The 13,501-nt window shown below is 36.3% G+C and overlaps 1 protein-coding gene across 1 annotated transcript in view; it reads right to left on the minus strand.

Moving 5' to 3' along the window:
- LOC119791886 overlaps positions 1–8,228 on the minus strand; it is a gene marked incomplete at its 3' end in the record, with an annotated part of 108,108 nt that extends 99,880 nt beyond the window's left edge. Inside the window, exons 1-2 of the mRNA XM_038298248.1 lie at positions 8,076–8,228; positions 7,752–7,839 (exon numbers count right to left, since the gene is read on the minus strand). Coding sequence (XP_038154176.1) covers positions 7,752–7,839; positions 8,076–8,098 — 111 coding nt within the window. The remainder of the gene's footprint in view (positions 1–7,751; positions 7,840–8,075) is intronic.
- Positions 8,229–13,501: the final 5,273 nt, after the last annotated feature.

Raw genomic sequence — 13,501 nt, forward strand, 5'->3', positions numbered from 1 at the left:
TTTCGTTGACGTGACGCTCAACTCTGACAACTCTGCTCTTCCAGCCGTGCTTGTGCAGAAATGCGTTTTCTTGCGCGCATAGCTACAACTGCGCTTTACGCTCCACACTGATTGTTCGCTTTCAGCAGTCTGGCTCTTCCTTCCCTCGCTACTTGATAAACTATACGTGACTGATCATCCTCTGACAAGCGCAAAAAATCATTTTGTCTTACTATCAGGATTTTATTTCTTCCTGCTCATAAGAGGTAATGCTAAACCTTCTTTAATTTCTACTAAAAGGAATCCCTAAATTGTATCCAAAGCAAATATTTCACTGCATACTGTTTATTTTTAGGTAAAGAGCCAGGTGAAAAGGTACATAGATCTTTGAATATTTCTCTCTCATAGTTCTTTTTTCTATCTATTCAAATATGACATGTTTCCTTGTATTGTCATTAAAACATTTTCTCTGTTTCCTTAAAAATGTCAACATATTGCAATGCCATGTAGCCAGGTGAGGTGTTCCAGGTGAGGTGTTCCAGGCACGGTGGGACGTGCCTGGAACACCTCACCCGGGAGACATCCAGGAGGCATCCTAATCAGATGCCCGAGCCACCTCAACTGGCTCCTCTCGATGTGGAGGAGCAGCGGCTCTACTCTGAGTCCCCCCCGGATGACTGAGCTCCTCACCCTATCTCTAAGGGAGAGCCCGGATACTCTACGGAGAAAACTAATTTCAAGCGCTTGTATCCGGGATCTCATTCTTTCGGTCATGACCCAAAGCTCATAACCATAGATGAGGGTAGGAACGTAGTTCGACCGGTAAATCGAGAGCTTTACTTTTTGGCTCAGCTCTCTCTTCACAATGACAGACCGGTACAGCACAAGCTTCACAGAAGACACTGCACCAATCCGCCTATCGATCTCCCGCTCCATCTTCTCCTCATTCGTGAACTATCACATATAGTAATTACTAAAATGCTACTAAAACTAGAAATAGTTTTCATCCTGAAGATTAAGACAACGCTGCTCATGGGTATCAGAGTAAATGGAGCCGAAAACATATGCAAGCCACACTTTTCAGATTTTAAAAGTATTACGTCTTGAATACAAAAATTAAGTCATTTTTGCAATGATCTATCACATAAAATCCTCAAAACATATTTGAGTTGGTAGTTCTAATGTGAACATGTTCAAGGGGCAAGGATAAGGAGGCCCTTTTCTTTTACTGCAGCAAAGGTTCTCTTCCTAATTTCATTTTACTTATCTCCCCATTTAGGAGACAGAACTGCTAATGACTTGTAATCCCTCTTAAATAGTGAATGTGAGGCCTGATCTTTTATCAAAACTGTTAATTAATTTTGTGTTTATCTAATGCTTAAAAAAGTGATCCACATCCTAAGGAAAAACACATGCTGTAGAGAATCTAAAGTAATCCGTGAGGAGTGGGGGGAAATGTCATTATAGAAGAAATATTGTGAAGATTATCAGGAGAAAATTTCTGGGTAGATATGAAAGTGTGTGTGGGTTTAAGAAAGGTTGAGAAGACAGAGAGTGAAAGAATGATCCCACAAACACAGAAATATAAAGAAGGCTATATACAGCAACAGCATTTCTTTTTTTTTTTTTTTCTCAGTATTGCTCAAAGGATTACATACTGATTCTAATGCTTTGAACTCTTAGCTTTCATATCTACAGTAGCAATGCAGATACCTTTGGGTCTATTGAATGGAATGCATAACATATCTGTTAGTTTTTGTGGCACTAAATATCTTGAACTTATCCTGTTCATATAAAACAATAATAAAAGCATATTATCTATCAGATACGTTTTCTTTTCTTTCATTTAAAAGAAAACAGGTTTAGCCAAAAGAATTAGAACATCATCAAAAACTTAAAGTTCTCTTCTGTAATTCCTTCGAAAAAAGAAAGCTTATATACTGTATGTATTATATAGATACGTTGTATAAAGTATTATGCAAAATTCCATTATCCATTAACCTTATTTCTGGGTCTTTTTCTATGCTATGACTTAAAGCTTATAGAAACCTATAATTCAGTTTCTAATACAATTAGAACAGAATATAAGTCGACTGAAAATTTCAATTTAATCAAATACTGTAGATGGAAGTATCAGGCAATAGTCAGAAGGGGAGGCCTTGGCATCTTGATCCAAAAACACTTAAACTGTCGGAATTCAACACCAAATCAATCAATCAATCAATCAATAAATCAATCGAACAATAAAGTCAAGTCAATCAATGAGGAAAGTGGAAGCACCACAAGGAAGCGTGAGACCATAATAAATGACCCTGGCTTTGAACCCTAGGGAGTGTTTTATTACTGGACTTATGTACATGGGTTTATAATCAGTGCTAACATTCTAACATAAGGGTGTCCATCAGTACACTTTGCAGGAAGACACCCTTGGCGAGAGCTAATTTATTGTCTTGTAGTCGTATCAACTACACTGATGTAAAAATGGAGCAACAGTCTGGTTTGTGTTGCCTGTATAAAATGAGACCTTTCCCCAGACCTGTGCTGTGTCACTGATCGTGTTCATAACTTTCAGGGACAGAATTTGGGGGTTGTTTGGGAACAAGCAAAGTTTTTTTTCTTTTTTGTAAATGGTGTTTGTTGGCTCCCTCCATCAAATACCTAAGCATACTTACAGGGGCGACATTGGCGTTGGATGTAGGAGTTTTCCCTGCAAACCGGGGGCGAACTTTGGTCAAGTCTCCTGACTTGAAAAAGCAGTATATAAGTACAGGCCATTTACCATGCAATGGGGCAGTTCACAGCTGAGTGAATTGGCCTGGGTAAGATCAACATCTCCAGGAGCCCCACCCCCACCCTCAGTTCTCCGTGGAGAACGGAGAAGGTTCTCTCCTCGCTCCTGACAACCCTGAAACATGTCTTTGGTACAAATAGGCAGTGGAAATGTTTGGGACATGATGACAAATTAATAAACAGTTGTCCAGACGATAGTCAATGATAGCCTCCACAAGCCTAAGCTACTAAAGAGCATGGCTAAGGTAGTTGAATACTTACAGAATGTTATATTAAAGTAAATAAAAAGAGAAGAGAAGTGGGAGAGCCATTAGCTCAAAAAAACTTTTAGTCTCAATTGCTTCTTTAAGCAATGACCAAAAATGTGGATTTTATATTCATTACATCCATTTAAAACCTATAAAGTTTCCGTAGGGTACTGAAATAGAAACTGGAAGGAAGTAAAAAAGAACTTAACAGAAAGGACCCACAAAAGGAAAGAACTGAAGGAAACGAGATGGGAAAAGCATAAAACAAGAAGGAAAAGGAAGAATGAACAACAGTCAGGATTAAGATAATGTTGTGTGAATAGGACAGAACATGAATTTTTTGTGAATAGGACATATGGAAGGAAGAGGTAACCAAGAAACAAAGGAAACAAGAAATTAATGGGGGGAAAGATGGGAATAAACAACGTACAGACTTAAGGGAGGTACAAAACATGCAAATGAAAATAGGAAGGGCACCAGGAATGAGTGGTGGAAGGAATGGAAGAAAAATTATACAAGAAAAGAAGGAGGGACAAAAGAAACCAAGCTAAGACATTTTTCATAAATGAGTAAAGGAATGGAGAAGGGTAATACACAAGGATATATGTAGATGCAAAAAGAAGAAAGGGCACAAGACCGTAAAGACAAAAGGCAGGACACAAATGAGGAAACAGGAGAAGAAAGGTCTAATAAAGGAACAAAGAAAGGATTTAAAGAAGGAATAACATAAAAGAAAAGATGAGGAAGAAAGAAAGGAGGGTAACATATGGGAAGAAAGTGTATGAGAATGGAACAACACAGGACAACAAGAACAGCCTTGATACAATACGGCACACGATAGTTTGGAAATACAAATATTTTCAAAACTGTTATTTGTATTTTTCCAGACCTAATAACAGAAAAAAATCTAATACTTTGCCTGTTCATCCAAACTCCACAAAAACCCTGTTACAAAAGCCAGAGTATCTTCATAGGACCTCTTTCAAAAAAAAGATGCAACTCTTTCTTTAACAAACAGAAAGGTGAGCATTATCCATTGTTATTTAGGCCTTAAATGATCAGTGGCTAAGCTTACACTCTGAAGCCATTCTAGCTTTGCAAGTGGTGGTCAATAGGGGAGATGTAAATGACTATAAATATCCAGGTGTGGGTATTCATTCATGCGTTTTTTGCATATAAGTTGGGGATTTATATCACAGTTTAATGAAACTTTTTATTGCTTTGAACCACAAATCTGCATGACACACACACACACAGATAGTATCTGTAAGTCTCCATCTGAAGTTTCTTGCTGTACCAAGATAACACGTATCTGTCAGCATAGAGGTTCATCTTGTTCCTGCAGAGGTTATTACGACTCAATCGTGGAGCATTTGAGTGAGCGGGCGCAAACAGCACACAGCACTGCAGCGTCCCACTGGGGAGATACAATAATGCACTCCTGAAATATGACACCTATCCTTGGCATAGTGTTCTCACTATGTGCAATCGTCTATATGATTCACAACGCAACGTGTGAGTGACACCCATCAATGTTGGATCCCTTCCCCAGCATGCATTTATTGTAAAAGAAAGGATTTATTTAGAAAATAAGGATTGCACATGTGGATCCTTTTAAAACAGGACGGTGTATGCTAATGTATATATGTCATGCTTAACTCCATTAAATGTGGCAGATTTGGCTCACTGTTTAAATAAGCTCTCCGTAAATGGTTAACAACACACCATGGCTGTAAAATTCAGCTGTCCCATTGATTACGGGGTAATAGCTGGATAGATTAATGTGTTTCTCAGGGGGGTTCCCGCCTCGCCAATGAATCTGAATCACTCATGCAAACACAGCCAGCAGAGCTGCCTTCCTAACCAACAACCCATATTTGTACCCTTATTCATATTTCACCCTGCCGATTACTGATTAGTGTTTCAGCAAGATTCTGCTTGCTGCTGTCTGATGTGAATCTGATAAGACTTATACAGGTTTGAAACCCCATAACTTAAACATATCAAAACAAATCCAAATACGAAATAATAAAGTTTAAAATACCAGTGCAACAAATAACAGAATGTTGTGTTTGTGTGTGTAATGGAGTCTTGCACCGTCGTAACATATTGCAGAGTAAGACAGAAGCTGTGATGGAACAGTGCTCTCAGACCTCATAGGCTCAATATCCACAACCGCCGATAATGTGCATCACTACATCACTAGCATTAAATATTCAAAAGCTTGATACAAGAAAGGTGAAGCCTCACACCTACACTTAGTAAGGCAGAAAAAAAATCTCATTTGTCTGTTAAAGATGATTCATGAAGGTTCTATCTTTAAGTAACAGCTGTCTGAATTTCTAAGCATCTATTAAACCCTGGGATTGCATTCTGAGCTGAGTGAGATGAGAAATTTGAAACCAGTCGACAGGTTAAACTATTCCAACATTTTTTATATTTATATATATATACATATATATATAAAAAATATATATTAATCCAATTAATTGTTTCGGCCCTAATAAATAAATACATACATACATATATATTTACATATGTATATATATATATATATATATATATATATATATATATATATATATACATACACATACTTTTTATATATATATATATTTATATTTATTAGGGCTAAAACATAATCGGATTAATCGTTTATTGAAAAAATCAACTAATTTAGTGAGACTCTAAAACATGCCTTTACCTGAAAGAGCAACCCAATTAGAGTACTAATTATATCAAAATTGTAAAAGAATTTTATAAACACTTTAGCAATTAAGGTAAAAAAAAAAAAAAAAAAAAAAAAAAAAAAATATATATATATATATATATATATATATATATATATATATATATATATATATATATATATATATGTATATATATATATATATATATATATATATATATATATATATATATATATATATATATATATATATATATATATATATCAAGAACTCAAGTGGAAAAAGTCTTCTATAATTAATCAAGTAATCGAAAAAATAATCATCAGATTAATCAATTTCGATATATATATATATATATATATATATATATATATATATATATATATTTATTTAGTTATTTTATCCTATTTTTTTATTTTTTTTCCAAAAAACCATTCATGAGATCTTCCTGCAAATCACTAGTGTAATCACACTAATTTTACTTTTACTACTAAGATCGATTTTGAAAGGTTAAACCAAAGTGTGGAAGAATTTCATTCAAATAGCTGCTTAAAACTATATGTGCAACAGCTTACTTACTTACCGCATTACATTTCTGAAAAGCAAAAGCAGTAATGCTCATCCTTGCTTACACTTAAATTAGATATTTTAGTAATTTAATATCAAAATGTTTTTACAAAAAGACCACACTATGCTGAAGATTTTGTACCATAATGAAAGCATGAAAAAAGTCTTTTTGCAAGAGTTTTCATTTTTAATCATATTCCAATTGTCTGATATGTTTGCTCCAAGCATAGTGATTTTTAACAACACTATACTAAATACAGAGCTGTCAAGTAACAAAGTACAAATACTTTATACAAATACTTACTGTTCTTAAGTGCACTTTTTAGGTATCTATACTTTACTCCCCTTACTTATTTTTCATTACATTTTCACACAACTATCTGTACTTTCTATTCCTTACATTTTTAAAACAAATGTTACTCGTTACTCTTGGCTTCAGTTTAATGTTTATAAATATTTATTTCACGCCATGTGCACCATCCAATGCAGATTATTGGCGCCATCCACATCTAGTGAAAACTAGTGGAATTGGATGAGTCATATAACACAAACACTCATTTGTTAGAAGCAAGCAGGTGTTCTTCAAACTGCATTCGTGAATTGTCTATGCCATGCTACAATGTCCGATTCAGAAAAAGATGTTGAAATGTCTGACAGGTCAGACACAGGAGAGAGCGTATCGGGAGATGGAGACCAACAAGATCTCCGTCATCCTTGGCCCTATCTCAAAGAATTTTTCGAAATAATCGAAAAATTGAGCTTTCATTTCATTAATGTATACTTTTATACATTAAGTAGTTTTTGGAGCACATACTTTTTCACTTTTACTTAGGTAAAGAGGTCAAGTTGGTCATTCAAATTTCACCAGTGTTTTTAAACTGCAGTATCTATACTTCGACTTAATTAACAAATGTGTGTGCTTTTTACACCACTGACTAAATATAAACTATTAAAAGCATTGACTACTAAAAGCAATGACAAGTCAATTTTATTCATCGTATTTTCATACCTCTGAGTTAAAACAACCTTAATCTTAATGCACTTTGCATTAAAAAAAACAAAACAAATCCAGTTTAGATACAGAAATTTAAATTAAGTAAATTTTATTATAGAGAAAAACTATTGTCAATTAAATACAATACTTTATAACATGATTACAAAGCAAAGCAATGCAGTCAAGCTCAGTTTATAATTTAAATTGATCAAAAAATGAAAAAAAGAACCCCAGCCAATTAAATTTCAATATGTAGAACCTCTTTATGTCTCTTTTACTGTAAGTACAGCTTTGTGTTACCTGTGATCTAGCTTTTACTGATCAGTGCAAGAATAAACTTATACTGCTGAATAAATGACATCATACCTGCAATATTCTCACACAAAAGTAAACAAATTAATAATAAAAGCCAATTAGCCATCAATTGCTAAGAATGTTCTCCCAAAAGTAAAGAAAGGCTATTCCAGCTGTTAATCCTCTTACCTTGTTATTGATGCACAAAGCAAGGTGCTTTCTCTCCCGAGCCAGACTCCCGCTGCGCAGCCTCACCTCCTCTCCTTGATGCATGTTTCTGAAAAGACATCAGTCAAGTTTAAACACTTTAAACACTCAAATGAACACATCTGGATCAGAGCTTCCTGCAGCATCTGTTTTCTGTGCCCAGCTGAACCAAACGTTACAGGAGGATCTTTCTATATATCGGTGCATGCAGGATGAGCCTGTGCACAGAGCGCGTCATTTATGGAAAAAATCCACTCCCCTATAAACATGTGTGATTACAGAGGGGTCTCTGGGTGTGACACCGACCTGTTCGCGCTGTTCCTCAGCATGACGACCGGTTCCTTGGCAGTCAGACGGAGATGAAGTGATCACTTCTGGTGGGGAGCAGCCGGTGAGAGACCAGACTTGGAAGATTCTCGCAGCCAATCGGATGCTGAGCGTGTGCGCAGCGCAGCCACCGCGTGTGTGACGACATCTTTTAACTTGGCAATTCTTTCAACGCAGGCTTAATGATTCTGCCTGCTGTCTCCACAGCATGGGCGGCTCTACACAGGGGCCAATGGGGGCCAGTGCCCCTGTAGATCCTGTCCTGGCCCCTGTACTGAAGACATAATACTCAAAGAAATTCTATTGATGATATGCGCTGGAACAGACATGGTTACTGATTGGTCCTATGGTCCTTTTTTTCTTTCTTTTTTTTTTTCTTTTTACAAATTTTGTTTTACTAATTATTTAAAATAGGGGTGGAGCTAGATGGGGGGCCAGGGGTGGCCATGCCCACCCTTAGCCAATCATTGGCCACCCCTACCAATTTTCTCCCTCTAATACAGATGGTGGCAACAGTATTACTCTAAAGTCCAATATTCATTTTTCATGTATTACTTACCTTTTTTTTCATATATTCATAATTTCTAGAAAACAAAAACACTGTGGTTAATTATACACATCAATATAGTAACATTAAAGATGATAAGTACAGAATTCATGCTCTAGATTTTGTGTTATATGGGGTAAAGAGAAAATGATGTGTCTCTGCAAGTCATCTAGGAGTCTTCAGTGAAATCATAGATAAACAATCATTTTAATAAAAACGTATTAAATAATCAATTTATGTAGATATTTTTACTTGTAAATATAATTTTTATGTAGAATGATTATTGCTAAAAGTAGGTAGGTGATGACAATGGAAAAAGACGTTCACCCTAGAACTCACACCTTGAAGTATTTTACCCACTATACCTTTTATCTAGAAAGCACGGATGTTTAAATATATGCGTCTATTTGTAAGCAAAGGCTGTAGGAAAGCATAGTTAGTCTTTCCTTTGGCTTGACCCTGAGGTTCTGGTGCCTATCCACTTTTTGCCACCCCTCAGTGTACATTGGTTATTGCCAGGCCACCCTTATAAAACCTTTCTGGCTACGCCTCTGATGTAAAAACAATAAGGTGATAGCTTCAGTGGTATTGGGATACGATCCCAGTTTTCATCTGCTAAATTTTTTTTCCAAGACCGATGAAATAAAAATACTGTAATTTTTACAACTGAATTTTGAAAGAAAACGGTTATTTTAACTCAAATTAAGTCACAAATTTGTCAAATTCTGAATGCATATTAATCTAATTAGACATAGAATTTGAATTAAACGTAACTGAATTGAAATTTCCCCTCATGCACTTTTCTTAATATATTTGAATCCCTTGCCCTGTTTTTTAGCTCATGTCTTTCTTTGCCCCCATGAAAACACGCTGGCCCCCTCCTGGCCCCCTGGTACATTTGGTCTAGAACCGCCACTGCTCCAGAGAGAGAGAGAGAAAGAGAAAAAAAAAACATTTATTAAATTCTTATCGAAAACTGTTTTAAAAGTTGTACTCCAAGGGTCCTAGTTTTGGACAAGGTGTTGCTTTATCTTCGTTGCTGATGTTTGGAACTAGTGTGGAGCACTTACAATGAAACCTTATTTTGTCCAATAAATCAGGGGTTATTAATATATTCATTTATTTTGTTTGTTTTAACCTTAATGGTAAAACTGTGACAATGCTTTTCAAAATAGTTTTTAATTTTGGCACATATGTATATGTATTTTTATTCTGCAATGGACTGGAGACCTGTCCAGGGTGTACCCCGCCTCTCGCCCGTAGACAGCTGGAGATAGGCACCAGCACCCCTTGCGGCCCCACTTGGGATTAAGCATGTAAGAAAATAGATGGAGGGATGGATGTATTTTTATTAATCATGGCACATAACTGCTCAATGAATAATTTTTTTTTGTTGCATTTTTTAGAAATACAAATTGGAAAGGTATGGCATACAGTTGTATACTGCTCTAAAATGAAATGAAGACTCAAATAACAGCTTGTATGGCAGTACAATACAGCTCCAGCATAGATGAATTGCTTCAAATGGTAACAAGTACTTGAACTGAGGTTGCCCAAACTAATTTACTAAAGTATTCCACTTACAATCTTCCTAAATTAAGTTGGAGAAACTTGATTCAATTACTTGTTTCTAATTGACATTCAAATTTAGGTTATAATCGCATAGTTGTCTGGATTTCAATTAAATTCAGTTTATTTATATAAGGCCAAATCACAATACATGTCATCTCAAGGCATTTTACATGGATTTAGAACCCATCATTAAAAAGTGACATTTGTCCCATTTACTCTATCCCCCTGAAACTGATCCATGCCGAGTTTGGACTGAGCTTGGATCAGTGAACCGTGCCAAACTTGGTACTTATGACCATCACACGATACTACAGCTCTCAAAATGGGAATTACGCAAGCAAAAATGGCGGTGCCTATAATATTCAGGAACTTATGTGCCTGGATAGCGTCCTCTGCCAAAATTTCAATGAGAGCCTCAGTCTCTCTATCATCCAGGTCTCACCACGCTCTTTCGATGCTATTTATTGTTAATAAGCTGAGAAGAAATTTGTGTTGTTAGGATGTGAAGAGATCTGTGAATTGCAAAGCTAGACATGACGGAAAACCTGCGATATGAGTCAGTTGACTGTAAATAGGAGATGACCCAGTCTCCTCATGCCCTCTTTCTTATCAGAGAACAGAGCCACCACTTTTGAGCCCTGCTGTTGAACTAGTACTAGATTTAGAGCGGTTCAGTTGTGTCTAGCACGGTCCAGTTCAGTTGCATTCCATTTACACTCAACAGTCTTCTCGGTTATTGTCCTCGAACCGTTCTCGGCAAAAAGGTAGTGTAAATGGGTCTATTGTATTGCAGGCTGATCCAAATTCAGTGGAAGTTCCCTGTGTGGGTGTGGAGTCTCCACCTGCCCATGTAAGCTCCCAACAACGTCTGGACATGCTCATGAGACAATGGATTTTCTCCTAGGGGATCTCTTCTCAGACCTGGATTAAAGCAACAGTCAAGCCCTAGACAGTCAGAGGTGCAACATGGTGTTGGGTCTGGGGAATAAGCAGCATGGTTTATTACGTCAATGCCTTCATAAAAATGTTGTCCCATGTCAGCCAATTGAGGCATAATGCTGTCATCCATCAGAAGGAAATCAAGGCCTACTGCACCATCATAAAGTCTCACAATAAATATTACGCCACCTGCCAATCAGTCGTAGAGGTTTGTCACATCTGACCAATGAGTGATCTTGATTTGTTCTGAAATAAAACCACCCTTCACTGCAGGAGCATACTCCAAGAATATTACCAGGAATTTGCATAGAAATGCATACTCTTCAGAGGATGGAGCACATCTATATTTCCAAAACACAAAGAAGTCTCAGAAAATGTAAAAGATGAACAAAGGTCTGCTTTAAAAGTTTTTTATCACAACTTCAGACAAGATGCGATCAGGTGAGATGCTCAGAGGACTTCGTCCCAGTACTACATGGCAAACAGGGTGCCTCTGACAAGCCATGCAGAGCTGTGCCACCATGATGTCCCTAGACTCTATCAGATCTTTCACATGAGCTCAGTGCGTACCTGCTCTAGTACATCAAAAAGCACTTGGTTTCCAATCGGTGTTCTCTGAAAAATTTGAATCGCGTTACATGGTGTTGGGCCCACATACCACCCTTACACAGTCTGTATCTGACATTTGAAGCAGAAATATGCACATTAGTGGCCTGTCACAGGTACCTCTGCAGGGCTCTGGCTGTACGCCCCCTGTCATTCCTTGCACAAAGGTGGTGGTAACAGTCCTGCTGCTGGGTTTTTGCTCTCTTATGGCACTCTCCATGTCTCCTGATAGCTCATCCCTACTCTTGACACTGTGCTATGAGGTATAATTAACCTTCTTGCCACCGCTCACACTGATGTGCCATCTAGGATGAAAGGCACTATCTGAGCAGCTTCTGTAAGTTTTAGACACCGCCTTACAGTATGTTACATCTAGGGAGGAGAAAACTGACAAAATGCAAAAATGTGACCAAAATATCAGCCAAAAAAGGTGGAAACAGAGAAACAAAGTGTCTGTGGTTAGGACCTGTAAAACCACTCCTTTATTGAGGTTGTCTTACAAATTGCCTCTTATTTGCTCCTGTTGTCTGTTTCATTTGTCCAGCAGCAGGTCAAATGGATCCACAACCAGTGCTGCATCCTAACTGGACAGGTTGGTTTTAAACAAGTGTGACTGACTTGGAGTTAAATTGTGCTGTTGGTGTTTATACTTTTTGGAGCAGGCTTTTTTAGCCTCAAGAATCAATCCTCTGCAAGGGGACTTTTTACTGCAATTACAGCTGTAGGTAGAGATGGTAAGATGAGGCCTGAAGAAGCATCAAACCACATGAGCTGGTTGCTTTAGCAAATTGTTAATTTCTCTAAACGTTATTCGCACATGAAACCACCTATTGGCCCCTTTAGGGTCCTTGGAAAATATAAATAAGTAATAACTTTTTGTTTCTCTTATGATTATCACAATTGTTTTATATATTTTTGAACTTGTCCTGTGTGTAAATCTTCTGAAAAACGTACCACCTTATATGACAGGCAGTTTTTCTGTCAATGTAATGAAATAGCATAAGCTTAATCAGGGAGACTGGGAAAGAACTGGTGGAAAACATGAACAATAATGTGCAAAATTGGAATTTTTATTCATTTTTGTTTATAAATAATATTTTTTTTTCCAACAATTGCTGTTTTTACTTAACAATTCTTTTTCTTTTTACACTTCCTATGTTGCCTTTGCAAACACCTGTTCAGAAAGATTTAAAAAGAAAATTTCTCATGATGAATTCGGGGTTTTTATTGTACCGTTACTCATTTGAACTCAATGAACACCTCACCTATGAATAAATTAAGATGCATCATTCATTCACTCATTTTTCAAACTGAATCCAACAGTAAAAATACAAGAAAGAACAATTTATCATTTAAAATGCATCTTATTAGATTATGTGGACAAAGGACAGAAGTTTCTTTTTTAATTTATCAATAAAAATGAATATAAATGCTTTTTTTTATATATATATATTTTTTTTATTTAGTAGGGAAATTAAAAGTTAAAGAACCGCTGTCTGTTTTTGTTATTTCATTAAACTAAGTTTTTATAATTATTTTTTTCTTGTTTTATCATGGTCTTTATTTCAAACAAAAAAAAAAAGTTAAATTGTTGATTTTATTGAATCAATAAAATCTAAATCAAATGATGACATTATTATAGTTACTTTGTAGTTCAAGATTTTTACATATTTATTTAATTAGATTTTCAAAATCTCTTCCTTCATTCATGACCCTGTTCTGTTTTACTGCCATCTTTCCA

The sequence above is a fragment of the Cyprinodon tularosa genome, unplaced genomic scaffold (genome assembly GCF_016077235.1).
Source record: "Cyprinodon tularosa strain WSP-4 unplaced genomic scaffold, ASM1607723v1 ctg403, whole genome shotgun sequence".
Taxonomy (NCBI): Eukaryota; Metazoa; Chordata; class Actinopteri; order Cyprinodontiformes; family Cyprinodontidae; genus Cyprinodon; species Cyprinodon tularosa.